This window comes from Strix aluco, chromosome 3 (genome assembly GCF_031877795.1).
Source record: "Strix aluco isolate bStrAlu1 chromosome 3, bStrAlu1.hap1, whole genome shotgun sequence".
NCBI lineage: Eukaryota > Metazoa > Chordata > Aves > Strigiformes > Strigidae > Strix > Strix aluco.
Window position 1 is genome coordinate 16586380 of NC_133933.1, and position 27653 is coordinate 16614032.

Sequence of the window (27653 nt, forward strand, 5' to 3'; positions counted from 1 at the left end):
TCGCGGTTAGTCGGGAATAGTTGTGCGCAAACCCCAAATAAGAGAAAACAAAATGAACGCCCTGGTTGCTACTCACGGCAGTGATAATCACAACGAGATATAAAAATACGCCCGCTAATAGTTGTCGGGGGTTACACGCGGCCGAAAATTGTCCTAGAAAGGGAGCAACCGGGCTCTCCGTGCTGGGGTGCCCTGCGCGGGGGTATCGCGGCCGCGCTCCGGGCCCACGCACGTTCCTCACAAAACCACAGCAGCAGCGGGGGGGGGTTTTATTCTTTATTTTTTTTTTCTTTAATTCTGACGACCGCCCCCCCTCCCCCTTTTATTTTAGTTGTAGGTAGACAGGACCACTCTGAATGGCGCAAAAATTTCTGTAAACAATGACGCACAAAAACACCTCCCCTCCCTTCCCCCCCGCCTCCCCCCGAAATGAAACCGAGCCCCGCCAAAAAATGGAGGGGAAAAGAAACGGGAGAGGGAAAAGAAACCATAATAATAATAATAATAATAGCAATAATAATAATAATAATAATAGCGTTTCCCTCTCCATTCCTTCCCCCGCAGTTTTGATTTTATTTTTTGAGCATCAGTCTGTCTCTTTCTCTCTCTCTCTTTATTATTTTTGTTTTTCTTCCTTTTTGTGTGTCTGTGTGTGTGTGTGCAGTGTGTGCGTGTGTGCGCGCTCCCCTCCAGCGTTCACCAAGTCCATTGCTGAGCTTGTACCAAATGGTGTGCTGTGGGGTACTGGGGGTTGCTGGTAGCGCTGTACTGGGCGTTGTATTGCATATGCTGTAGAGACTGGGCGCTATAGGCGGAGAAGGGGATTCCCGTCTGGAAAGTCGCGGCTGCCAAGTCCTGAGCTTTGAGCGTGTGGCAGGGCTTGCCGTCCCTGACTAAGACCGGCACGGCCACCCGCCGCGGGGAGGGGAGAGGAGTCACTTCCATACCTTTCTCGGCCCGGGCCCTCTTCATCTTGTAGCGGTGGTTTTGGAACCAGATCTTCACCTGGGTGGGGGTGAGGCGGATCAGGCTGGCCAGGTGCTCCCGCTCCGGCGCCGACAGGTACCGCTGCTGCCGGAACCGCCGCTCCAGCTCGTAGGTCTGCGCCTTGGAGAAGAGCACCCTCCTCTTCCTCTTCTTTCCCGCGTCCCCGCCGCCCGCCGTCTCCTTCTCGTTGTCGGGCGACTCGTCGGCCGACGGCTCCGGTGACTTGGCCGAGGGGTCCTGGCCGCCCCCGCCGGCCGTCAGCCCGTGCACTGCGGAGAGTCGGGCCGAGAGACCGCTCCGTCAGCGGGGGGGGCTCCGCGCTGCGCGCACCCCACCCCCCCGCAGCAGCCCTCCCGCCGCCCGGCCCCGGGGGGTTCTCCCCCAGCGAGGAGGAGCGGGGGGGGGGGTGGGGTGTGGATGGAGGCACCGGTGGGGGTTCAGCCAGCCGTGGCGAGCGGCACCCCCCCCCCCCCCAGTACAACCTCCCCCATACCCCCCTCCCTCCCCATCGCCCCACCGCCGGGGGAAGCCCCCGCGGGCGCGGAGCAGCCCGGCGCGGCGCTGCCCCGTCCCCGCGGTACTCACGGGAGTATTGGATGCCCTCGGCGCTCGCCAGCCAGCGCGTGTAGGGATTATCGCTATTATCATAGAAAGGGCTCTTCAAAGGCAGCGTCTGAACAGTGTCCAAGGGGGTTTGTCCCAAAACTCCCGTTTTCTTGGGCGGCTCCGGCGCCTCGCTCTCTTCCTCGCCGCCCTCGGCGGCGGAGCCGTCCTCATCGTTGGTATCGGGGAGGTCCAAAATGTCCTTCACCGAAAAACCCGTCTTTGTGTTGGTCAGAGACATGTTCCGGCCAAATTTAGGGCAGGAAAGTTGGAGGAGCAGCTTCGCCGATCCGCCGTGTCACGGGCACACACGCGGAGCCGGCGACAACGACACCCGGCAGCCGGGGGAGGAGGCTGCGGGGCGGCGGCACGCGTGGAGGAGGGAAAAAAAAAATTAAAAATAGAATACTACAGATTAATAGAAAAAGTAACCGAAGGGATCTGTGCAAAAGAAGAAGCGGAGCCCCGGCCGCAGCGGTGGATCTCTGCGGTGGTGGTTTCTACGGGCTTGTTCTGCCACGGGGGAAATTCAGAGAGCGGGAGCAGCAGCTGGCTTCGGAAATAGTTTGTAACTCCAGGGGAAAGGGGGAAAGACACGCCAAAAAAAAAAAAAAAAAAAAGAAAAAAAAAGAAAAAAAAAATCACTTCTGGATCTTGCTTAAACACCCCGAACCCGTGCCTGCCGCTTGAAAAACCCGAGCCATTGCTGGAGCGAACAGTCCATATAAGGCTGGTCCCCACACATGAACCTGCCGAGAGGAGGGAGAAAAAAAATACATTAAACCCGGGAAAGGTTGGCCACGTGTGGGCGGGTCTTGGAAGTCAAGTGGATGAAGACAGTGTTTGCAGATGTGAAATTGCGGGTTTTGGGCGAGCTCCGAGCTTCCACCATTGGTGATGAGTGGTATAACGTGTCAGTTAATTACCGGCGTGGGGAGGGCCCTTCCGCGCGCGCGTGTGTGTGTGTGAGCGAGAGAGGGAGGGTGTGATTTTCTTTTTTCTTAAACACAGTATTTACATACAAAGAGCCTTGCACCAGCCCGATATTCCGCACACTCCAAAGTGTGTTTTCTACCGATTGCGTTGAAAAGCAGGGAGGAAAAAGAAGAAAAAATGGAGGGGGGGGGGGGAAGGAGCGAGGGAGGCTGCATGCGCGGTTTCCCACCCCTCCCGCGCAGCCTGCGCTCCCACGCAACCCCGGGGGCAGCGTTTTTGCGCGGGGACGCGCTCAAAGCCCCGCGCGGGACCGAAACGAGAGGCGGCTCAGATGGCAAGAGACCAACTTATCTAAACCGCCTAGGTCAATATTTTGGTTGAGGCTTAGGGATGAACGCTGGAAATTAAACAGCAAGTAATTGATTCTAGTTTGCTCCGAAATTAACCGAACTGGCAAAATGCGATCGTCAGTCACGACCCGGGGAGATCCGGGAGGTGATTACTTGGGGGGGGGGGGGGGGGAGGCGGGGGGGGGGGGGGGGGGGGGGGCTTTATTTGAAGAGGTCTCATTGATTTTGCCTCCTTCTTCCAGGGGAATAAAACGTTTGGTTCATTTAATGGGCCGGAGCCCAAAGGACTTTCAAATATGACTGAATGATTTTTTTTTTCTTTTCTTGTTTTCATTCTTTTTCAGGACCTGGGGAAGAAGAGGGGGATAAAGAAGGGGTTGCTTTCCAAAAAGGGCGTTTTGGGAGGCCGGATCTCCAGGTGTTCCCCGCGCACACACGCGGCGTCGGCACCCGCGGAGCTCCGGAGGAGCGGAGCAGCGCTGCGCGGCCGCGGAAGCTCCCGCTGCCCGGCGCGGGGCTGCAGACCACCCCTCTCCCCAACTTCTTCCCTCTCTATCTGTCTGCCACCGACTTTTATTTTAATTTTCCTTCTTCTTCCCCTTTCCTGTAGCCGCCGAGGACCTCTGGCCGTGCGCACCCGCGCCGGGCACGGCCTGGACCTTCCCCTTCCCCTTCCCCTTCCCCTTCCCCTTCCCCTTCCCCTTCCCCTTCCCCTTCCCCTTCCCCTTCCCCTTCCCCTTCCCCTTCCCCAGCCGCCCCGCAGCCGGACCCCGGCCCGGGACGGGCTTGTGCCCGGGGATGATGGTGGTTTGAGGGGAGGGGTGTTACAATCTGGGTAGGGGTTTCTCACCACCACCTTTATTTCTGGGAAAGAAAAGTTGACGGAGTTTCTCTTCCAGGAGGAGGGAGTGGGAATGGGACTGCTGGTGGTGGGAAGAGGAGGAAGATGGTCCTTCAGACATCCTCCGATATGCCGATCAATGTATTCGCACCTTCCCCTCCTCTCCCTCCCCGTTCCCCCATCTTTCCTCCCCCAGCCTGCCTCCCATAAAGTATGTGATGTGGCTGACAATGCCCAGGGATTTTTTTTCCCCCTTTTTTTTCCTTTTTTTTTTTTTTTAAACGAGCCCCTGAGCACATCCTGGGTGGTCGGACCCGCGCAAACACAAATACAACCCTATGGCTAAGCTGGAAACAATGTCCGCAATGTAGACAAATGTCCGGCTTCTGTTGGAACCCTTTGTCTCGGCGCAGTTTTTGCATTTATTTCAGCGGCGAAATAATACGTGATTGACGCCCTCTTTCAATGTGTCCTAACTGTTGGGAATAAATCTGAGGTTGTTCCTAGTTGTCATGGTATTCAACCGCGCTCAATGGCTATCTCTTCATCCATTTCGGAGTCCTTCCTCGATATCGAGGGAAGCCCTCGGGCGGGCGGTCCCCCGCTCCCCTGTCCCCGGGGGGAGGCGCTTGGGACACGCATCACGCATATACCTTTAATTTCCAGCAAATCTCGGGTTTATTGATTGATTTAGTGTCTCCCCCCACCCCCACCCCCTCCCCCCGCCACTGCTCGGCCTGTCCGGAGCGGGGGAGGCGGCAGCGTTCGCTCGGAAGGGGAAAGATGGGTTTTTAATTCCCTCCTGCCCCGGCAAGCGAAGGGGGGAAAAAAAAAAGAAGAAAAAAAAAAAAAGACGGAATAACAGTGATAATCGCGACAGAGTCAGGGCGACGACACGATGTCCCGAATTAAAAAACCCTGGCAGAGGCCAAGCCAGCCAGCCCGGGGAGGGAGGCACAGAGCATCTCCGGGGCTGGCGGCCCCTTCCTTTGGGCAGCGCCGCTCCCCGGGCCGGGCTGAGGAACCGGCCTTTAAATAATAATAATAATAACAACAACAATAATAAAAATAACCTGCCCAAACCCAAAGAGATGCGCAAATGCCACAACACAGACGGAGCGTCTTGCAAACCCCCTCGCGACGTGGGGCCCGACGGCGGCGGCAGCGAGGGATGCCCACGGGAGGAGGCCGGGCCGTTCAGCCACGCGAGGTGGGACACGGCCTCGGGGGGGCCCGGCCCGGCCCCACACGCTGCCACGGGTGTGTCGGGACGGGGCTTTGGCCGGGTCCCGGCCATACCTGAGAGGCAAAGGGGGAACTGGCGCTGGCGGCCCGGTAACCCGCGGGGAACAATGGTCCCCGGTGGGCACACAAAGCCCCGGGGGCCTCGGGCCCCTCCCCACGCCTCCCCGCGACCCGGCAGCGGAGGGGCTCCCACGCGCGGGCAGCGCTGCGGGCCGAGGCCGCTGTCCCTCCGCACCGTGACGTCACCGGCGGGGGGGTGACGTGAGAGCCCCTGGGGCCCTTCGGCGTCGGGAGGGGTGGCGGGGCCGGGACGCTGCCCCGCGCCGCCAGTGCCCGGAGCTGCGCTGCGTGTGTGCGTGGCGAAGACCCGACGGCAGCCCGGCGGCTACCGCGACAGAGCCCGAGGGGCCGCTCCCCGTGACCCTTCGTGCCTTCGCCCCACTCCGCGCTGGGAGCCCAGCGGCTATCGCGACAGAGCCCGAGGGGCCGCTCCCCGTGACCCTTCGTGCCTTCGCCCCACTCCGCGCTGGGAGCCCAGCGGCTATCGCGACAGAGCCCGAGGGGCCGCTCCCCGTGACCCTTCGTGCCTTCGCCCCACTCCGCGCTGGGAGCCCAGCAGCCGCCCCCCGCGGCCGCCCTGCTCGCTCCACCCGCGGGACCAGCCGGGTGTGGGGGGGTGGGGGATGCTCCAGCGCTATGGCGAGGGTGTGGCGCAGCAGAGGGGGCCTGCGGGGGGGCAGAGGGCCGAAGGCGGCCCCCCAGCCCGCTGCCCCCGGGGGCTCTCCTCGGCGGGGTGGTTTGCACGTGCCCGCGGGAGCCGGCGGCGCGGTGCGTGGACAGAGGCGTCCTGGCCGCGCTCAAGGCCGAGTGTCTCTGCGAACGGGGTGATGGTGTTTACCTCTTTACTTTCACAGGTAGCTCAAACACCGCCATTTGCCCTCACTCCCGCTTTGCTGTTTGTCCACCCCTTCGCGAGCTGCGTAGGGAGCACCCCCACCCCACGAGCGGCGGGTGTTGATTTTGGCTGCCTTAAAGCTTTTGTTTGTTTGTTTTAAGACGGGGGAAGAGGCACTTGGCGGGGGATAAGAGCCCTTCTGAGCGGCTCTCCGCGGCCGCGGTGCCCGGGCAGGCAGCGGCGTGTGCGGGACGCGGGCCGGCCGGCGCTCCCCGGTCACGAGTGGGGGAGCGGCCCGGCCCGGCCGCCCTGTACCCGCAAAGCGAGCAGGCGACGCGGTGAGCGGGGGGGGGGTGTGTGCGGGGTGGGGGGTGTGCAGCCCCTGCGGCCCGGGCGGGCAGGCGGAGCGGGGTTTCGTGATGCCGCGGGCGTGCCCGTGGGTCGTGTTTCTGAGCGGCGAGGTGCCTTCGCTTGCTTCCTCGAGCTTCTCCTCTCGCCGGCGGCCCCGCAAAACGCCGCGTCTCTCCCTCTGTTTTAAGGCACCGACGCCCCTGACTTCATTCCCTTCTCTGTCGAGCGATACCATATAGATTCATTTTATATAATAATAGGTAATATATATATAAATGAAGGAAAGGGTGTTTGGCAGGAGTCGCCCGCTATTCCTCCCCTCCCTGTGCGGTTCGCTCGCACTGACCTCTCACCCGTTCCCGCACCGCAGCTCCGATAACAGCCGTCAAGTGGATTAGTTTATTGTTTGATTAGACCAAAGGTGCGAGCTATTGTTTTCCTTCACTCCAGATCACAAATAAACAAACAAAAAGGACTGCACCTTGGTGCGGATTAGCGAAGCCCACACAAAGGCTTTGTCAGGGGGACAGGTTTATTTTATCTCTTAGAATGAGCCACACTTGAAATAAATAGGGAAAGGGACGCGCGGCCCATGTCGCTCCTGGTAATTGTGATTAGGAGTTTCACCTTCGGAGCATCCCTGGAAACAACACCCTCTTTGTTTTAAAGTGTGGCGGGGGAAAGGAGGCCCGCGGCGTTAGAGAAGACATCCTTTGTTGGCGATAAAGAAACAAAAAACAAAACCAAAATCGAAATAACTAATCGAACTACCGCTTCTAAATATACCCTCCGAGAGCCCCGCACAGAGGGTTTTAAACTGCATTTTCCAGCGGTGAAGCGGCAGCTCCGCAGAGATGCTGCCGGCTCGGCGGCGGCTCCGGCTCGGAGGGGCCGTGGGAAAGGGAGCGGGGACGCGGGACACACGCCACCGGATTACCTTGCACACCGGCATCCCGGCCGGGGGGGAAAGGGAGGGAAGGGTGTAAAAAAATCGTATTTCCTGAAAACAGGGGGAATCAGAGCCCTCCGAGTCCTCAGTCGCTTGCAATAACTTAATTGTAACGTGCGGGGTTCGGAGTTTCTGCGGGGTGAAATTCCCGTCTGTTTTCACGGCTGGAAAAATGGCATTAACAAAGGCGTTAAGGATGTTTTGGGGGAAAAGGAGAAAAAAAAAAAATAGGGGTGGGGGAAGGGGGAAGATTCCCCCGCACACAGAAAGGGAGCCGGCACCAGCCTTCCCTATCGAGGCTCAGGAGAAAGCTCCTGTCACCCCCCCAAAATCCCGGCGCCGGCCTGCCTTTCTCCCGCAGACAATTAAATCTTCTCCAGGACATAGGAATCTAAATGAGCTTTCCTAGTCTCACGATTACTCTATCTCTTTCCCCCCGAAGCTTCAAAGACGGAGAAATCCTTCCAATTCACCGATATTACTTATAAATTTGTAGATCTAGATCTAGCCTGCCCCCCAACCAACCTCCCGAGGTGGTGAATTGTAATAGAAATTGGGATTTTTCTCCCTCCTCCCTGGGGGCTAACGGGGTTATGTCAGAGCCGGAGGGCACATGTTAGGGCTTTGATAAATGCACTTTAATGAGATCTTTGAAAATATTGCCAATAGTGGCGGAGGCAGTTTGTTAAGACCATGCGTGCGAGCACAAAGCCGGGAGCCCCCAGCCCCCCGACCCAGCTATTTGTTTGTCTTATTTAATTCCGCCCCCCCCGCCCAAAGCGGTAAGCCCGGCCCCGGGCCTCCCGTCCCTTTCCAGTCTATTATAAACTGTCTTATTTGCCGGGCAAACGTTTCAGCCCCCCTCCCCCGACTCCAGCAAGCCCCCCGGCTGCATTCGGTCCCATCTCTCTAATGATTAAACGTGTCCCAATGAGATTAAGCTTTGTCAGAAATGTTTCTCCTCGGGAAGGAAAACCCGACCCATTTCGCCGGTGGGATTGCGGGGGATTTACGGCCGAGAGCACTTTCTTATCTGAATTTATTTCTCGCAGCCGCACGCACAACATGGAGGGCTTAGCGGGGAGCCCGGCTGTGCGCGCAGGTAGCTGGTGGGTGTGTGTCGCGAGTGGGGGTGCCCGGGATCCACGTTAAGCCTCCGAGGAAGACTCCGGTGCCCGCACACTCTGCGCGGGGGAGGTGGGGGGGAGCGTGTCAGGCTCTTTTCGGGAGAAAGATGGGGAAAGGTCCACCCGTGGGGACCCGACCCAAGTGCTCGGGCCCGAGTCGAGGCGCACACGCGCGGCGTGGGCAGCACTGGGGAAAGGAAGGGAAGGAGTGAAGACGGAGGGAGCGGCGCGGCGGACAGAGCCGGGGCAGAGCCAGGGCCGGGCGGGGGCCGGGGCCATTCCCGGTCCTCTGGCGGACTCTGCCGTCGCAGCCGAGAAGTGTCCCGCCGCCGGGTCAGGGCGGGGAGGTGGGGGGAACACGGGACGGACGCGCCCCCGGGCCGGGCGCTCAGCCGGGGCCAGGGGCGGGCCGGGGCGGCGGAGCCCCGCCGTCGGGGCAGGAGGATGAGCCCCCCCCCCCCTTTCCCCGCTCCTCCGACGGCCGCTCGGTATCAACTTCTACCTGCGCCGCCCCCCATGTCCCCCTCCCGGCAAGCCCCTTCCCACCTGCGGCTCCCGGCTCTCCTCCGGTTCCCCCCCCCCCCCCGCCCGTTTTTGCCGCTGTCCCTGGCGCGGATCCCCCCCTCCCGGCAGCCCCCGCCCCCCCTGCCCATCGCGGCGGGGCTCACCTGGGGGGGTCCCTAGGCGGGGGGGGGCTGAGGGCGGCGGCGGCGACGGCGGCTCCGCGCCTCTCGCATTGTCTCCGCCGAGTGCAGGGCGGCCGCTCCTTCCTCCGGCTTTACATCGCCCGGTCTGTTTGCTTTCCTCCCCGGCGGGTGACGCCAGGCGAAATACTGGCCATATGTTCAGCGGTAATAAATTGGTTATAAGCGCAAACACGCCGGTTCCTGGATGGCTCTTTTAAGCCTGCCCCGGCCCTGCCGCTGAGCCGGCCCCTCTTCCCTCGGGGGGCAGAGCCCTCCCCCCGGCCCCCCTTCCCCAAAGATGCGGAAAAGCCGCTTTCTGCCGGCGCGGGGGCTCCGGCTCCCCCCCCCCCCCCCCCCCCACGGCGCTGCCCAAATCCTCCCTCGCCCACCGCTCCTTCCTTCCCACCTCGCTCCTTCCCGCCTCCCACCCCGCTCCGCCTCGGGGCAGCCCGCAACTTCCTCGGCCGAGCCCGGGCTGCTCTTTAACAAGCTCGCCCTCTATAAATCGCTCGGTAGCTAAGACGCTATAAAAACCAAATAGCCAGATGTGGCACGTTATTTATGTGTGAAAGCTCGTTTACATTAGATATGCTGATCCAAGCTTTGATAGCGGGGGTTTGCAAGAGATTAGAGCGGGTTGCCAGAGCCGGCTCCAGCTGCAGCCCCCCTCCCCTGCCCCTTTTCGGTTTTCTCTTTTTTTTTCAAAAGGCAATTTTATGTATTTATGTGTTGTTTATTTTTAACGGGGAGGCAAAGAAAAGGTGATGGGGGGGGGAGGGGGCGCGCGGGGTGAGTGGCGCTGTCCGACTTTCCTGAAACTGGGGATGAAAGGCGATACCTGGTTGCAAGGGACTTCTCCAAGAGGTACCACCCCCCTGCGAATACAGACAGAAATGTGAAGGGGTTAGAGCTGGCTAGGAAGGCTTTCTGGGCATCCGAGCCTGGTAGTGCACCTCCCTTCCAAAGGCTGTGGCTTAGATAAACCCCACCAGCGCAGCCCCGCTGCAAGGTGAGCCCTGAGACTCCGAGAGGCTGTCCGTGCTGCCGGGCCTGGGTGGAATCAGGGCAGTTCCTGGGGAGTCAAACCCATGCAGCAAAAGGTGGTGCTGCCTCATTTTAACCCCAGGGGTCTGCAAACGGCGTAACCCTTGAGGCATGCTCCAGAGATTTTCAGGAAAGCTTCCCCGCCCTGTCTCTCTAGGAAGAAGCACAAAGTCCCCTTGAAGGGAAGGGGGGGGGGGGGGGGTGGTTGTCACCAGTGACTGCTGGAGCTACAGGGAAGGTCACAGGGGCCCTTCTCCATCTCACCTCATCTGAATTCTCTCCACCACCTGCCGTAATTTTAAAAGCACTGGAGAGACCTTGGACTCCTCTGTGAAACTCCCCAGGGCCCAGGACAGATATCTCTTAGCTAAATACCCCGGTCACAGGCAGGTCTAACAGGGCTGCCCGTAGATAAAGTGATTGATCCTTACACTAATCAATAAAGATCTTGTTCTGAGCAATTAATAACTTTGCCAAGCTTGTTTTGTTTGGATAAAGAAGTGCCTAGATTGCTGATCGAGGGAGTGAGATTTGGGAAAATAATATCCTGTTGCCCACATAAAAATACAAATGTAAATAATTAGCTCTCTATTTACATACCTTCAAAGTCCTCACCTGTTCACAGCAAGAAATTCTGGATATTTGGGACATGTATTACTACATCTTCAGGTAAAGCTGTGCAGAGGGATCTGGACTTGCACTTCTATACATCTGGGTATAAACCTGTATAAGAAGTGAGAGCCTGGGGACTCACCACATCCACCAGAGCCTGCTGTGTCTCGGGCTGTGGGAGTGGGTCCCACCGCCTCCCCAGCTGTGGGTCCTGCCCCCCCCGGCTGCCATACAGCACAGCAAGAGGAGGAGCGTGGGAGAAAGGCAAGGGTGCAACAGCTGGATTTGTGGCAGGTGGGGCAAGGTCAAAGGGGAGCAAGCTGGGACCCGAGGAAGAAGGGAGAATGAGGCTGGGAGCAGCTGGATGAGGAGATGGGGCTGGAGTGGGGAGAGCAGGAGGATGGTCCGTAGTTACAGGAGCAGCAAGCTGTGCCTTCTGGAGGCTGATCCTGGGTCCAGGCTACTGTTGCTGCCCAGTCACTGACCGCAACCCTCCAGGCAAGGCATGGCTCTCAGTTCCAGCTTGATGGTGAGCGACATGGGACCTGCCTACTGACAGTGGCCCAGTGGCAAAGCAGTGCCTGATGCACCGTGTGGCTCCGGGCCCCACAGATGTCCCCTGTGATGGTGACAAGCTGTCCCTCAGACTGCATTGTAAAACACACAGTAACTGTTTTATTAATAAAAATATTTTGTGTTTGTTACTGAAAGCAAACCTTTCTGGAGGGCTTTTTGGAGTGTGTCCCACCATCCCATAGAACTGCTGAAAGCCAAATGTCAGGCCCTGGGAAGGAGAGTAAAGTGGACAACCCACACCAAACCCACATGGCCTCGTTTTGCTCAGTTGTGAAAATTAAGTCTTTGTTGGTGGGCTGGGAGGTTCTATCAGAGGATATGTATCACAGGTGGGGGAGGTTTTTTAGGTATTTATTGGTGTGTAGAATCCTCAGGAAATGTTGCTTCAGGAAAAAAGGTGGAAGAGCAGAGGTCAGGATGCCTTTTTTGCGTGGATTTTTTCTCTTTTCCTTAAACAGCCCCAGTAATTGTAACGGTTTTGTTGGAGAAGGTTGGACTTTCAAACCATAAGGATGCATTGGGAAGAGCTGCCGGATCCCTTCCAGCTCCAGGGAGAGAATAAATGACACTGAGCCAGTGATAAGCTGCTGCTCAGCCCTCCCCATGGTCTGGTGCCCTCCCCATCTCCTTCTTCAGCAGCTCTATGGGATAGCAGATGTCTGCTTCCTCCATCCAACCCTGTCACCCTTCCTCCCATCACTCAAGTACGCTGTTCATCTCAAAGGGGCAAGAGTGGAAAAACCCTGCTCCTAAATGATCTTGTGCAGTCTCTCAGAGAAGTAGGTCTGGACCACAGTTCGGAGAGGTTGGGATGGGCTCCACCTTGTCACAGGATCGTTATTTCCGAGTACCTGAAGCCACAGCCTCAACTTCTCCTGTGCAGAGTCCACTGGCACCTCTTTGTGCCCCTGGGTCTGGATGGGCCTGTGAGTTATGAGCGTCCGTGTGCTCCAGAGGAGGGGAAAGAGTTTTTCCCATTTCAAGGCTTAGCCAGCTTGTCATCAGGCTCTTCCAGCTGCAAGGGGTGTCGGAGCTGCCTGCCCTCCTCCTGCTCATTGCTCAAAGGGAAAGGTGACAACCCTTGGCCACTGCTGGTGCTGGTTTTGAGTCAGTTCAGGCTACCTTGGCCCTGTTAATAATCCCCTTCCAGCATTTCATGTGCATGACCCCCAGTGCTCCCAGGAAGCACAGTCTGGAGGCTGGATTGAAGCAGTCGGGGCATGGCACTGGCACAACACACAGGATGGGCTTGTGCTCCTGTGGGTCAATTCCCAGCATTTCTGAGCCAGCTCATGTTGCTTTGGCCTGTCCAGAGGCTGCTCTATGGTGCATGGAGGGGAAGCCTTGGGTATGACCAAGGGGGCCTGAAGACGCATGGGCTGCTGTCATGCATCCACGGGCTCTGGGAAGACCCCTTCTCAGGAGCTGAGCTCCGGGCTGTGAGCATCTGTGCCAGTTAAGACCAGATCTGGAGCCTGGGTTGGCTGCACAAACTGGGGCAGATGTGAGTCCAAGAATTCCCAAGAGGTCCTTAAATCCTGGGACAAATCTTTTCTTGCAAATCAAAGAGAAACACTAAGGGTTGGTGCCTGGGCTTGGGATGCTCATGGTTGATCAGGTAGGGTGATAAAACCCCAAGATTTCCTTGGCTGAAGGAATATACTTCTACTTTTCATATACACACATAACCACTCCTTTCACAAACACGAAGGAATTCAAAATGACCAGAAGGACCTTCTCCCGTGGAGAAGACAGGAGCTTGGGGAAGGTGCTTATACTGCACCATGTGTCAGGACATGTTGGGTTTAAGTGAAGAGCAGGAACAGTTTCTGTGAAGTTGGGACTGAATTGTCCCTTGTTCCAGCCAGTTATTTTTATAGTGAATAAAAAATACACCGTTTACCACCTAAGCCTTTGATAACAGGGACAATGACGGACGATAGGGGAGAAGAGATGGGGAAGCACACCCACATGCCATTTTAACAACCCCCACACACACCGAGTCAGGCGACCAGTGTGTTTGAGGAGCCAGGAGAAGACTATCTCTGCCGGCAGAGCTGTGGCGTGTACACACCTGGGATTAACAGATGGCCGCGGGTTGTCCCTGCAGGTTTGAGCACACAGTGCAATCTGGCAGCAGCAAAGCCCGTTCTCCAGGATAGGGGGTCACTTCAGCCCTTCTTCATCGTGTCTCGGCAGGCTGGAAGAGGGGAGGGGAATGATGAAGCCTGTGGAGAAGTAGATGTGAATTGTCACTTTTGGCCAGGTTTGATCTGGAAGTGGGCATCCATTCTTCGTTTTCTTGTTTTATTTTATTTTATTTTATTTTATTTTATTTTATTTTATTTTATTTTATTTTATTTTATTTTATTTTATTTTATTTTATTTTATTTTATTTTATTTTATTTTATTTTTTCCTAGGGATTGCAATGGAGAGGAGCAGGAGCAAGGTTGGTGGGAGCTGGTGGGGCACAGAGGCTGGTGCTGGGGGGACTGATGGGGACACAGCAGCTTCAAGTCACAACATCTGTGTTCAGACACCAGTCCTTGCCCAGGGGAGACAGCATACTGGGAGGCTAGTGGAGTCCTGTAACATCGGCAGTTTTGCACAAGCCCTGGGGATTCCCAGGAGATGCTGTGGGCTTGTCCTGGTCTCACCCACCTGGCAAAGCCAGAGCTGTTTGTACAGGTGGGGGGAGTTTCTCAGTATTTTCAGGTGAAGGTCTATGTCCCTGGGGAAGCAGAGCTGTCTGTCCAGAAAGGGGGAGAGAGAGGGATCTCCTGGTGATAGCAGTGATGCTCTACTCAGACTGATTTTCTTCTCCCCTCTTAACCAAGCCTGTCCATCCACTTCTCTTTCTCCATAGCTAAGCTTGGTCTTTCTATGTGCACCCAAGTTTTTGTACGATATTTGCCATTGTGACGTTTGACTGAGAATTCCTATGGAAGTTGCTTTAGATGGATTCAGCTCTCAGTGGATCTTCCATGAAAAATGGGTACCAGCCTGTCCAAACTCACCTGTCTCCCATGCACAGGTGGGAAAAATGAGTCTTGCCCAGGATAGTTTGTCCAATTTTACTAGTCCTGAAGACGAAACAGATTCACTGGGGTACATGAATAGGTGTGAAAGAACCAAAGCAGGTTCAAAAAAAAAAAAAAAGAAAACCAAGGGAAAGAAAGTGACATTGATGCTGTAAACCCTGCGAGCGACATGGGAACCAACTGGGAAGCCACAGATAAGGAGCGCATCACAGCGTATCGCGGGCGCCCCATCAATCACTCGTCCATCTCCAGGCACCCAGACCCCGGCACGGCAGGAACAGGTGGGAGCGTGGCTGCGGCATCACTGTCAGTAGGGATCAGGGAGGCTGTTGGTGGGGATGCTGCTGACATGGGTTGCGGTGCTGCCTGGCGTCAAAGAAGAAATTTCAGGAGTGGCTGGTAAGATGGGGGTGGCATTACCCATTTCAGTGCCCTCCTGGGAAGTGCCCAGGGAGGATCTGACCTAATATCATCCCCAATATGCTGATGGAGATGGGGCTTACTGGCTACAGGGCTACTCTGGGAGATCTGGGAGCAGAAATAAAGTGCTGCTTAGCTCATTTTTCATGTTTTCATCACCTTTCAGCTGAACTTACCCATCATTAATGATGTTACCTGGGCTTCCCTATGCAAAACCTCAGTGACAGTGGAAGCACCAACTGTCAACCCTCACAGGCCTGTCTGATGCTCGGCATGCTGGTGTGTAGTGGTGAAACCCCAGCTGGAGCAGATCAGCAGTGCTACGTGCTCCAAGGACTTCCCTGGGAAAAACGTGACACATCCAAAGAGACAGTGTGACAGAGAACACTGCAAGGGTTGTTCAAAGTTGGGTTGGGAGGGGGCTTATGCCCAGTTTCTTTTGTTTCTGTGGAAACGGGATACAAATCAAGTGATAAGAAAAGTCAAACTGTGTCCCCAGTGGAACAGTGCAGCTCTTGTGGGGACTGCAACGATGTGGGGATGGACAAACCCTACAGCTCTGCACCTTGAAGCCCAACACTAGGAAAGTTGGTCTGAGGAGGGGACAGGAAGCTGGATGGTCTGCAAAGAGGGAGAGGGGGCTCTGAGCTCTACGACAATCAGCACCATCTTGAGAGGAGCATCCTAAGGACCTTTCCTGAGAGCAAAATTCACCAGGTTTCCCTCATCAAAGTCCCTCCTGAGCCCAGGGAAAGGGTTCTCCTTGCATGCAGGGGCATGGCCAGGTGCCAGATAAGGCTGTCCACCCCTCATTCACCACCTGCCCTGCCCTCTGCCCATCCCCACGCCCCCCCAGAGCTACATAAGCGCTGCCCGGGGCCTTGCTTAGGCTTTGCTGCCTGGGCTGCTCTCCCCCTGGGGTTTCTGGCAGATGCTGACACCCAAAAGCAGGCAAGCAGAAGGCAAGGTAAAGGTGACATGAACGTTATACATTAACAGTTTGACTGACTGCTTTTTCCTTCTGTCTTGTGACTGTTCTTATTACTGGGGACCTTGGTGAGGCTGCTCTGGCTAATGTGTAATCCCAGATATTCACTGCTCCCTTCCACGAGGATGTCCCAGTAGCTAGGGCGGCTCAGTGAGGTGGGGGCTGTGCCCGTGGAGGTAGGTGGTATATGCTGGGGAGAGTATTTGATGTTCTTGATATTTATGAATAGATATTCTTCTAGTGCCCCTAAATGCTTCCTTGTGGGCATAAAGCAACCCTGGGTAGCTCTTGCACCAAAGTCAGCTTACACTGAGTCTGTTTTCCTGCTAAAACCTGGTTAACAAGACACTAGTATTTCCCTTGCCTGCTTGTCTGGGCTGTCTGGTCTGTGGGGTCATGTCTGGTGGGGGAATTGCAAATGTTGAGCTGCTGGACTTCTGAGTGGCATGGTGAACTTGTGCTGCTTCCTCTGGATGCTCAGGCTTAAGGTGCCATGTGGTTATTATTTATACGCACATTGAAACTAATAGCATTTCTGTAGCTATTGCTAATCATAGCCTTGCCACAGTAATAATTAAAAAATGTATTGATTGTTCCTTCTCCTTGGTCAAACTCTGACTTTTCTTGCTGTAGAGATGCCTTTCTTGATTTGCACTTCCCAGCCCACGCCCTCCCCCTCCCCCCCAAGACTTAAGTATCTGGGACTCCAAGCTCACGGAGAAGTAGGACAAGCCACTGGCTGGCAGGTCTTGGCAAGTGATAAGTTGTGATGTGATCCTCCTTTTCTTTCAAGCAGGATGGCAAGAAGAAAGTGCCCATTTTAGTCATTCCCCCCCCCCCCTTTTTTTTAAAAGCTGTTATGTTAGATAATGATTCTCAAGGGGTTTTGTGTTTTTTTTTTTCCTCTGAGTACAACTAAGTAAATTCTTTTGCTTATGAGATAGTGCTACATACCCCATTTATTCCAATAGTAGGTCACATTATGTACTAATCAGGATGCTAAGTACTGTCTGTAAACCAAAGTTTTTCATCAAAGGAAATGACCTGAGTGAACAGCTGAGTCAAGTAATGAATATCAGGAGGGTTCTGCTCTTCAAAGGCAGAGAAACGTTGATTCTTTTTGAGATAAAAGCTTGATGTTTAAAAAAAAATAATTGGAAGTAAACCTAAAAGATTTACTTATCACAAAATATTATTCACACCCATAGCAGCAGTCTCATTTCCTCCCCCACAGCAGACTGGAAGGTATTCTGAAGTCTCAGAAACCCCTGATTCAAGTGAGAGTCAGAGAGGAGCGAAACTGCCACTGGGTAGAAATCGGCCAGGTTGGAGACTTTGGTTTAGGGGTCCATCAGAAAATTGGATACCTTTAAAAATGCTCCTTGCTGGGTGTGTGGAGATGCTGGTTGCTTGGCTTTGCCAGGAGGAGAGCAGCATAGGCAAGCCCGGCTTCATCTCCTGGGCTTCTTGAATCTGTTTGCCGCAAGTATTTGGGGGTGTAGGGGGATATTGGAAATTATGTCCTACTTCTACTGCTAAGTGTGCAAAGAAAATCAGCAGGCAGGCCTTAAAAATGAGGAGATTAACCAAAAAAGGGAGGACAAAAACCCCACCACCACTCTGTGAGTTATACAAGAGCAATTCTACTCTAGTCCTCTACAAAAGCAAAGCTCTTCCATGGAGCAGAGATGCAGGCAAGCTGATAAAGCTTTTGACTGGAGGTTTAGTTGAATGCTGAATGTCTGACCCACATTATAATCTGAAGGTAATTAATAGGCTGTGATGTAGGTAAAGAGATGCCTGGGCTTTTTCTCATCATACCTAACCAGTTTGGGATTTTTTTTCCTCCCACTCTCAGATAACACTCAAATGTAGCGGAATGAAACCAAATGAGCTTCTTGGAGTCATTTTTGTATTTTGCCTCTGTAATCTCTGGGTTTATTTAAATGTTCTTGTTGCAGTTATTTTCTGAGACTTTTTTCATGTCGAACATCTCCTGTTGAATAACTCCTCAGACACTATAATTTCTGGATCAACAATGATGTTAACAATAGAGAAAAAAATTACATTGTGAGGCACAGAAAAATGAGTCCATATCCCCATCTTTATTCTGCTGTTCAGAGAGCATCTACATACCTGTAGTCCAAATTAATACAATTATTAACTTTCACTTGGGCTACTTTTACTCAGATTTTTACAAAAGATGGAAGTACATGGTCACATTAAATAACTGGAAGCACTGTGGGACTCATGACCTCAGGTAGGAAAGCACATGATTTCAAGCGTATAAAGCAGAGGGTCTCTGGGAAAGGGGGTGCTTCAGGCAGAAGCAAAAAATGGTTGGTGTTTCTAAAGTCCAGGAGTGAAAATCAGGCTCTTTGGTTTCCATTTCTCCAGCCACTCTTGCTCCAACTTCCAGAAGGCTGGGAGCTGCTGGTGGCTTCAGCTGAAGCTGTGAGTGGAGGGAAGTCTGTAGGCATCAGTGTACTTGGAAGTGTCACTTTTCTTGGTTATAAAGGTGGTCTGAGCTTAGAGACATTTAGGCACTGTTTCATCCAGTGCATCCCTAGTGTGGACACCTTGCGGGGCTGTAGGTGCTTGTTCGGGAGGTTTCTCTAACATCCTGGCTGTCACCAAACTTATAAACAGGATCAGGATCCTTACTTTAAAAAAAAACATAATCCAAAAACCAAACAAAAGAAACCCCCACCAACACCACAAGAAGCCCAAGGAAAGGTGTCACTTCCCTTGCCCTCTTCAGAGTCACCAGACAAGGCTTGCCTTGAGTCATTTGTGTTGGTGTTTGCAGAGCTCAGAGCCACTGACTGAAGCACAGCTACCCAAAATTGGCCTCTTCCCTCCTGCAATACCTACATTTTGGGTGACCATGCTTACAGCTTGGAGGCTATAGTCCTCGGGAAGCCTGGCCATTTGCTTCCCACCCCATCCTCGCATCTCAGCCTCCCCGGGTAGGTACCTCATTAGGTGGTGTGGTGTCTCCTTCTTGGGAGAAACAGGCTTACACGAATCCATGGCAAATTGTGCTACCTGACCAATGGAACGGGAAGTAGCATGGCATGCCAAGCTGGCAGCCTTCCCCTCGCTACCCAGCTCCCACTCCCTCCTCTTCCTGGGGGTTTGCCCCCAGCCTCAGGATGTCTCCCTCCATCTCTGGTTCCTGGGGTGCTTCATTTTTGCTAGCACTAAAATCAAACCAAAGCTAAAGGGGAGCAGTACATCAGGTAAGGCTGCAACGTGGCCGACTCACACCCTTGGCTAGAAAAGTCAGGCTGTCTCTTGAAAAGATTTAAAAGGAATGAGCCAACCCAAATGCAAAATGTTAGCTGTCCTGTGCAGTGGGGTAACGGAGATGGTTTCTTCCTTGTTACCAGTCCCTGTGGTTTCACTGGGCAACTTGCTTCAGTGGTACCAGAGGAGAATTTGGGCCACAGGCATTATTTTTTTAAGCAGCAGTCCACATCACTCTGGTGCACAGGGCTGGCATTCAGCAGACTAAAGGCTTCAGTGCTGTTAATCATTATTCACTAAGGCAGAAGCCTGTCTGGAACCAGGGGTGCAGCGTGCAAGCCAAAGGAAGAGATGACAGCTCAATGAAAGAGGTTCAATGACTTGTTCTTCATGTCCTGGACACCTGGAATATTTTCCTTGAACTTCCTGCATTCAGTCAAAAGCCCTACATTATTTTCTGAAGGACATCAGAGATAATTTTATTCATAACAGAATAAATTCTGTGACTGTCTGGAAAAGAATAAATGAAGAGACTTAACACAGCAGAGGATATGGAACATGTCACAACTGTGGCATTTCATTGAATATGCAGCATGTCTTTCTTGACTTAAGTGAATTGAAGAGCTTTAAATATATTCACCAACTCTTGTAACTACAAAAAAAGTAAAGCAAGTGCATTACTGGGGTGGCAGGTGTCAAGTGACTTAGCATTTTAACATTTTCATTATGCTTGGGAACAGTAAACAGAAAAGCAAGCCAAGGTTTTTTCCTATAAATTGCATTAGGTTTCTAAACGATACGTGGTGAACCCAAAGCCAGCACAAAACTCAGGTGAATTGAAAGAGAAAGCAATAGGAAATCACTGGGGTTTTGTTCTCTGGGTGACAAGTGTGCAGACACAGGCGAATGGATTTGTCACAGCCAAAGTTTTCCTGTCCTCCTGCCTAACGAAGGGCTGATCCCGGTGCCTGAAGCCCTTAGCTTTGGAAATCACCCGGGGAGTGTTCCCAGCTTTCTGTGGCCTCTTGGCGACATTGTGTTCTCAGGACATGTAGCAGCAAATGACCAAAATCCTGATGGATTGGGTCCGGCTGATGACTGCTGCTACCGAAGGGGTAGCTGCTGATGGGCTAGGTGCCTCAGGGAATGGGGGGAGCTGTTGGATGTCAGGGCATCCTTGAGGCCCCGTGCTTGGAACTGCTCCCAGTGGGACCAGCCTGGTGTGTGACTTGGGTTCCTCCTGTAGCTGGCAATTACTGGCTAGCAGAAGGGGAGGCTTGAGGAAAGGGGGCCTTTCTTGAGACGAGTGTATCGTAAGGATGCTCACAAATAACTGAGCAAGCAGTGATCTCCTCTGCTGTTAGAGGGAGGTGGTGATGCTGTGGCTCATCTCTGCAAAAGCTGCCTGTGGCTTGGTGGAAGCACAGTAGGGCCAGCAGTGGCTGGTGGCTGCACATGCCTGGGTGGGACCGGAGCTGTAACTGTGTGAAAGATGGCTCAGTGTGCCGGAACACTAAGGGCTGGCTCTCCAAGGCTGTGGGAGAGGCCCATGGCACCGCACTGAAGCCTCAGTCTTCCATTCCTTCAGCTGCAGAGGTCCTGCACCCCCTTGCCTGGCTCCGGCTGTGATGTAGCCCACCCTCACCCTTGCTGGCTGCTCTGCTGGCATGGCCCAGCCTTGAAACACCCACTCCCTTCCTGAGCGCCGAGCAAAGCCACGCAGTTCACAACCTCTGCCGAGGTGCCAGTGCCGGCACGATGAATAAGACGGGGCTTGGTGTGCCGCGGCACAATGTGCTGGGCTCCTTTGTGACTCCCTGACTCGGGAGCTCTCTGCATCTGTTCGAGGCTGAAGTGGCTCTTGGGCTGTTTAAAGGTTGAGTGCTACTGCTCCAAACGACGGAAGACAGATTCGGTTAAATAAACACAGGGGCTTAGAAATAAATTGAAGGTTATGTGAAGAGCTGGATCAGAATATAATGTTGTCAGACACATTAGAACATGCTGATCTGAATGCGGCTCTCTAGCCATATTACTCTGAAATGTGCTTTGACACATTCCCCGTAAGTCCCCACTGCTGGGAAGGCAGTGGGGAAAGGAGGGGGGGGTGGGCGGATGGGGCCGGGGGTGGGAGGAAGAGGATGGATGGCATGCGACTGGGAACCCACTTGTGTAGATAGAAGGAAACCAGTAGTAGTCTTACTGCCTCTTAATTACTGCACACTTAAATTTTGCCCTCTAGTACATATGTAACTGCTCTGTAAGTAGCTATATAGGGTCCATGGAGACGGCATGAATCTCCTGCCATCAGCTCCAACCGTCTTCTAGCCCCAATGCCCTGTCGTACAATATAGGCTTTATAAAGCTATATTCTTCCTTAATAACTGAAGATACTGTTTTACTCTCTCGGAGAGTGTTTGGGTTTAATTCCAGGACCTCAGCAGCTTTCTGCAAGGTGAAAGCAGTGCACTTTGATTTAATTCTTGCCCCCTATAAACAGGCACATGTCCTGGATGTTGCTTTTGTAGTGCTGTAACAATTTTGATCTGGCGAACACTTTCTGGGGGCGGGGACTGAAATAGCCACAACAACATAACTCCTACCACAGCGGTATCAGCCTCCCTTGTAGGGGTGCAGCCTGTTTCCACACTCGCTGGTGTAAATGCTTTCCTGCTGGCTGGCTCAGCCACAAGCCAGAGCTGTAACTTCTGTGCTGAAGCGGTGCCGGTGGCAGTGGGAGTGGGGCTGACCCGTGTTCAGCAATCCTCAGTGTGCTGTGCCGGCAGAGGTTAGGGTTCAGCGTGCTGTTTGTTCAAGGTGTCTCATTGTGGAGCAGACCTCCTCTTTATGCCCGCGCGAGTGCACCGATAATCTCCTGGCTGAGAATAGCATTATGTGAAGTGTGTTTATGCTGGTGTCGGGGAGAAGAGAGTCCCAATGGGTAGACCAAAAGATTATTCTGCTGTGGCTTAGCCCGGTTTTCCACTCAGCTCCCTTTGCAGCATTTCACACCATTCCAACTGCTCGCTTGCCCCAAGGTGAAAATTCCAATTTAGCCCATTGAATTTTTGTGTGGTGAGAACTTTCCAACCAAAATATATATTTTCTGTTGTTGTTGAAACAGAATTGTTTTTCTGCAAAACATCTGCTCTTTATTCTGGAAAGAGATACAAACCTTTTTCTTTCAGTTTCTAGCAAATGTTTCAAAGCAGACTGGGCACCTTTCTGTCTGCCCTTAGGTGGGGAGACCTTGGCAGCACAGAGCGGCTGCCCCGTGTGACCCCCCTGGGCCCTGCATGGCCGTGCTCTCCCAGCCTGGCTGGTGAGGCAGGAGGGGAATCCTGGCACAGCCCACCTCTGTGTTTGGTTGTATGATGGGTCCCGGTCCATAATGGAGTTTCCCAGAGGATGGTTAGGACAGCAATAATGCAGGGGAATGGCTGATGGAGTCTGATGTGATATGGCACATTTTGTGCCCAGCACTCTTTAAATGCCTTTAGTGCCCTGACTGCTCCCAGGCTGATGAAGGGTGGGATGAGATCTCAGTGTTTCACTTCTCCATGGAGCAGTTCAGGTCCCTTTTGCAGAAAAACAGTGTTTTGGCCAATACTAGACTCCAAAACTGACTGGGGTGCAGGGGAAGGCAGCTGACAGGGAAAGGGAAGTTCGTATGGAAGGAAAACTCCAAACTTCCAAGAAAAGTTCGTGAAACACTCCTACCTGGTGTAAATGAGTGCTGTTTCACTATAGCCAAGTGTGGGGTTATGCTGCCAATTGCCATTTGTCACTGCATTTGCTCTAATGGCTTTTGTATTTGTCAATACTTGGGAGCCCAGGTATGATGAACCTTGCTGTGCTGGAGGTGGTGCATTTCTGACCGAAGGGAGCGATTGACTTTAATCTCTGAAATTATTCTTAGTAATTGTCTCTCTGCAATTGCAAAGCGTCTGTTTGGATACCCCCATCTTAACCAGTTTCATATTCCAGAAGAACACAAAAATCATACTTGGGGCTTTATTCCCTTTTATTGGAAACCCCAGAATACACATTTAGTTTTAGAGCCTGGTTTGTTGGATTCTTGCTATTACATTCTTGTGTGATCTCTGCTCTGGTTTAAAGGGGGAGAAAAATTGTCAGCTCTTCTGCCTGTAGTGGAAAAACTGAAGTAGGTGTATTCAAAGGGCATGGACACCTGAACATGACTGTAGAGAAACCTACTGCATTTTAAAAGTTCTATTATGTTTGAAGCAGAACTCATTTTTCAGGGCTTTCTATTACTTGTTTGGAAAAGAGTGGGTAAAAAAGGCAGCCACTGTTTGGTCTGTGGCAAATGCTGACAGTGCAAAGCCAAAGGAGGCCTTGGCTGGTGGGGGGTCCTCTGAACATCCCCCCCAGACAGCAGAGGGAGGAAACTGGCTGTCACTGCTTAAATTAAAGATCTCAGTAATTTCAGATGCTGGTGTTGGGAAAGTTTTCCTGTAGGCTGCTATGAGTCAGTGCTTGTGGTAGTCAACACTCAGTACTACTAAAAATCTCATTTAAGGAAAATATCCACTGAAACCCATGTTGCCAGCTGCATAGTCTCTTCCACCTAGAAAAAAAGTATCGTGGCACCATTTGACCTCTTATTTATGTGGCACCTTGGTGGTGCCAGAATAAAGGCAGTGTATAAAGCAACACTTTGCTTGAAAACTTCTGCCCATTTGGTAGTGTCTCTTATGGTTTCTCAATGTGGGGCTGGCAAGGATAAATGCTGGGAAGTTATACTTCAAACATTTATTTCCATGCAGTCCTGGAGCAAATCAGTAACGATGTAAACAGAAGGATACATCTTTAGCACTCACCACACTGCTGTAGCCCCATTAAAATAGGCTCAATCTAACTGACCAGCCAGCTTAAAATTTAAGTACCCAAGAGTTAAAATACAAGCACTGAAGGAAGACTGCCCAGCATAACTGCCCATGCTGTGCTGTGCCACGTGGGCTATGTCCCCATGCTGAGGAGCCTTTTGGTGCGTGGAGGGAAGGCTGGGGCTGGTGTTGCCCTAGGGATGCTGGCAGTGGAAGATGGGGGGAAAAAGAAATATGGAGGAGAAGCAATGAATAGAAAGAAGTGAGCAGAAAAAGGAAAAGGGGAGGGGGAGAAACACCAGAGAGGAGGCAATACTGACAGAGGTTATCTGTGTGTTGCTAAGTGTCTGTTACCTGATTTGGGGCCAGTTGGCCCCTGTCACTGGCATGGCACAGGCTGGGGCCAAAAAGCTCTGTCTGGGACAGACTTGCTGGTCCCTTACCCTCTCCATTTCGGGGCTTCCTGAGGCAGGGCCCTGCCTGGAGCAGGACCAGGCACTGAGAAGCTGCCAGCAACATCTGCCTCCGGACACCGGCAAAGGACATTGGTGGGACCCCGGGATATTGCAGTGCAGGTGGAGCAAAGCCGAAGGGACCACTGAGAAAGAGAGCCGGCAGGTAGGGCCGGGGAGGCTCATCGGGAGCCCGAAAACAAAGCGATACCCTCTTGCAGCCGGCGATGGTGTCCCCTCGGGCTGTGGGCGAGCAGGGCTGGGCCAGCAGCCGGTGCGGGCCCCGTGCGGGGCCGGAGGATGCGGCGATCTCCGCTGACACCGTGTGGCAGGTCCCCGCATCTCCGCCCGGCAGCGCCGGCAGCTGCAGCCACCCAACAATGGGGATTAAAAAAAAAAAAAAAAACCAAACCCACAAACAACCAACCGTTGAATCCTCTCCAAATACCTTCTGAGCACAGACAAATGTCATTCAGCGGAAGGACAGAACGTGCGGTGTTGGATGCAGGCGGCAGATCTCTCTTCTTCCCACTCCACTGCAGCTGTACTGAAAACAGCTCTACCAGATTCCTGAGTCCCTTGAAATGAATTGGATTCAGGCGTTTCCCAGAAAGGCCTGCCTCGATCATCTCCACCGATCCAAGATATTTTTATTTCCCTCTTCTTGCAGTAATCACAAGTGCCACATTCTTGAAAACAAACTGATTTCTGAAAGACAGGGACCTTCTATCTCTGATTTCAGCAGGCACAAGGCTCCAGAGAAGAACCATGCCTAATGTATTCAACAACATGCATTCTTAGAACAAGCTCTTTCTCCTTAGTCCCTTCCAGTCACAAGGTCTTGGCACTGCAACGCTCAACTCTGGCTGTTTTGGGGCCTGAGGAGCAGAGCAATCCCCTGCTGCAGCCAGCCTGCCTTCGTTTGCAGGTGGATGGGGCTGGGGGGCAGCAAGGCAGGTCCTGAGCCAGTCACTGAGCTGGCTCACAAAATAGAATCCTTATTCTTCCGGGGTGGGGGAACGAAGTTACTCATTATTGCCACAACACAAAACCATTAATAAAGGGAGGGAGACCTTTATATGGCCCTCAGACAGGGCACAAAAGGTATTTAGGACAAATATCATCTTGCTCAGAGCAACGCCAGGACCCTGCGAAGGCTCTTGCTGTGTTTGCAGGGTGTCTCTCCTCTTAGGGCCATTGGACAGGCGGAGAGCAGAGCTAAAGGAAGATTTAAAGCTCAGGAAAGAGCCCCAACAATAGACAATGGAGCCATTTAAGGAACAACAAACAACTTTATGCCCTGTGAGTTTGTCCCATTGAAGTCACGGGGTGAGCGCCACGGTGGAGGGGAATGAATGGGTGTTTTACTCTCCGTTTCAAGGGAGCCAGGATTTTACCCACTGTGCAGCCACTTCAGATGCTGTGGCTTTTTTTTTTTTTTTTCACAGGATCAGGGCCAGAGAAAGAATTGGAACAAAAGCATCACATTTGCTGTCAAAAAGGAAGGAAGGGAGAGAGAGAAAGGGCTTTAAAATAAGGGACCACTGGGAAAATATGAATATTCTGACTAAGAAAGCCAAGCAGAAAGGGACTGAACCTCTCTCAGAAATGGCTCCAAGATCAGTCTGAAGCTGGAGAACTGGGGCAGGCCCTCTCCCAGAGCATCAGGGGCTTGAGAGGGATGTGATGGAGTCAGTGCAGGCTGGAAAGCTGAAATCTGTGCCCAGCACTGTTTGCAGAATGCTTTGCCCCATGGGCTGGCAGCACAGGGGTATCTGTGTCTCAGGCACCCCTGGATTAAGAGTGTTTGGCTGGAGCAAATCCTGTGACTGTGTGCTGTGAGTGAATTGAGGCTGGTAGTACAAGCAAGGGCAGAAAGTTTGGGATGAAAATGTTATGGACTCTCTTGTTCCCTTCTGTGTTGTTCTGCTGCCTGCCTGCAACTCAGTATGGTGAGTTTTGGTAGCAATTTTTTGCAGGAGCAATAATGAGGTGACATAAAGATAGATTCTTCTGCAGACAGGAAAAATTAGAAAACATTTCCTTCTCCTCTAATTCTGACCCTGGCTGCCAGATGAAACAGGGCTGTGCACAGCTCAAAGCATGACTACTTTACTGAGAGAGGTGCTTGGGCTCTTGGTCTCCCTGACTTTCATTTGTCGTCTTTTTATTGTGTTGTATACTCTGGGAATGAGCTGTGAGATTTGGAGAGCCTACAGGAAAGTTAAAGGATTTTCCTGGAGTTTAGGAAGTTAAAAATAGAAATAATTTGAGAGAAATTAAACCCCAAGCAAACCAAAATTGAACAAGAGCAAAGCTAGGAAGGGAGAGCTAGGGATGTAGGGTGTCTGATGGGGGAGGGGGGTGTGTGTGGATGTGCTGGATGGAGACATATTGCCCTGGTTGGCTTCTTCTGGGTCTTGGTTTCTGTAAAGACTCCAGCCCGTTTTCGGGTATTGTAGGCCTGAGTTTGTTTCCACAAATAACTGCTTTTTGTCAAATGGTCATGGGCAAGTGACCATTTTCCCCGTGCCACCAGTGATGGCAAAATCACCTGGCCATAATAAACACCAAAATCCACCTCACTTACATTCCCTCTCTTCCCAGCTGTATTTGTGCAGTCTGGGGAAGATGCTGCCATTGCTCTCTGTGGGCTGGGACGGTCCTGTGCGGCAGCAGGATGCTTCAGGGAGCTTTAGCGGTGCTGCCAGCCCCGGTGCACCGTGCTGCTGCCGGCTGGGGAAACTCCCTGGAGCCACTTCTCCCTGCGCCCGCTTCAGCAGCTGCTCTGTGTGCGAGGTTAATTGGCACAATTAATAGTGAATGCTCTAATTGCAGACATTTAGTGGGAGACTTTATGATTATTGTTTTCTGCCGCAATTGTGCCGAACACTTGGGTGTCTCTTTATTAAAGGAAATAAAGCCGTAATTAGTCACAGTCTAATCCCAATGCTGGCAGGAGACCTGTGGGGACATAACGACTCGGTCTGGAGCAAGGGGCTTCTTGACAGATCCTGTCATTCCCTCACTCGCTGTCTAAATGACGCGGGGTCTGGGACATGTCATTCTGAGCCAAAACTGGTGGGTTTGACAGGGAAGTTTGCACTAAGCAAGGCTGCCAGGGTGTACACACCAACACAGGCTGTGGTGTGCATCAGAAGCAAACAAAGCCTTAATAACATGCCTGGAAAGCCCTGGATGGGTCACCTGTCCCTCTGTAGAGGTAACGAATTTCTCTTCTAAGCGAAATTAATGCACAGATTGTATAAATACAGTAGTCCTACACTATGTTATGTGATATGAAGATGCGTCTGAGAGTTTCATCTATACTCTGGGTGACACTTCATACAAGTTTATCTCTTTTATGGATTTGAAGCTTTTTCAGATACATATCAAAGACCTTTCCTTGCGTCCAACATGAATAATATATGCTGGCACAGCTTATAATAA

The 27653-nt window shown here is 52.8% G+C and overlaps 1 protein-coding gene across 1 annotated transcript; it reads right to left on the minus strand.

The window, feature by feature from the left end:
* Positions 1 to 635: 635 nt before the first annotated feature.
* NKX2-2 (NK2 homeobox 2) lies at positions 636 to 9408 on the minus strand. The gene is made up of 4 exons (XM_074820592.1): positions 9377 to 9408; positions 8953 to 9117; positions 1573 to 2339; positions 636 to 1256 (listed from the first exon to the last, which is right to left on the minus strand). Exons 3-4 carry the CDS (start codon positions 1829 to 1831, stop codon positions 697 to 699), a joined length of 819 nt encoding a protein of 272 aa, XP_074676693.1. The 5' UTR covers positions 1832 to 2339; positions 8953 to 9117; positions 9377 to 9408; the 3' UTR covers positions 636 to 696.
* Between the last annotated feature and the right edge of the window lie 18245 nt (positions 9409 to 27653).

Coding starts and splice junctions, on each gene's coding strand:
- NKX2-2 (XM_074820592.1), bottom strand. CDS start 1,831: ATGTCTCTGACCAACACAAAGACGGGTTTTTCGGTGAAGGACATTTTG. Junction 1,257..1,572: donor CGAGGGCATCCAATACTCCC/GTGAGTACCGCG, acceptor GACTCTCCGCAG/TGCACGGGCTGACGGCCGGC.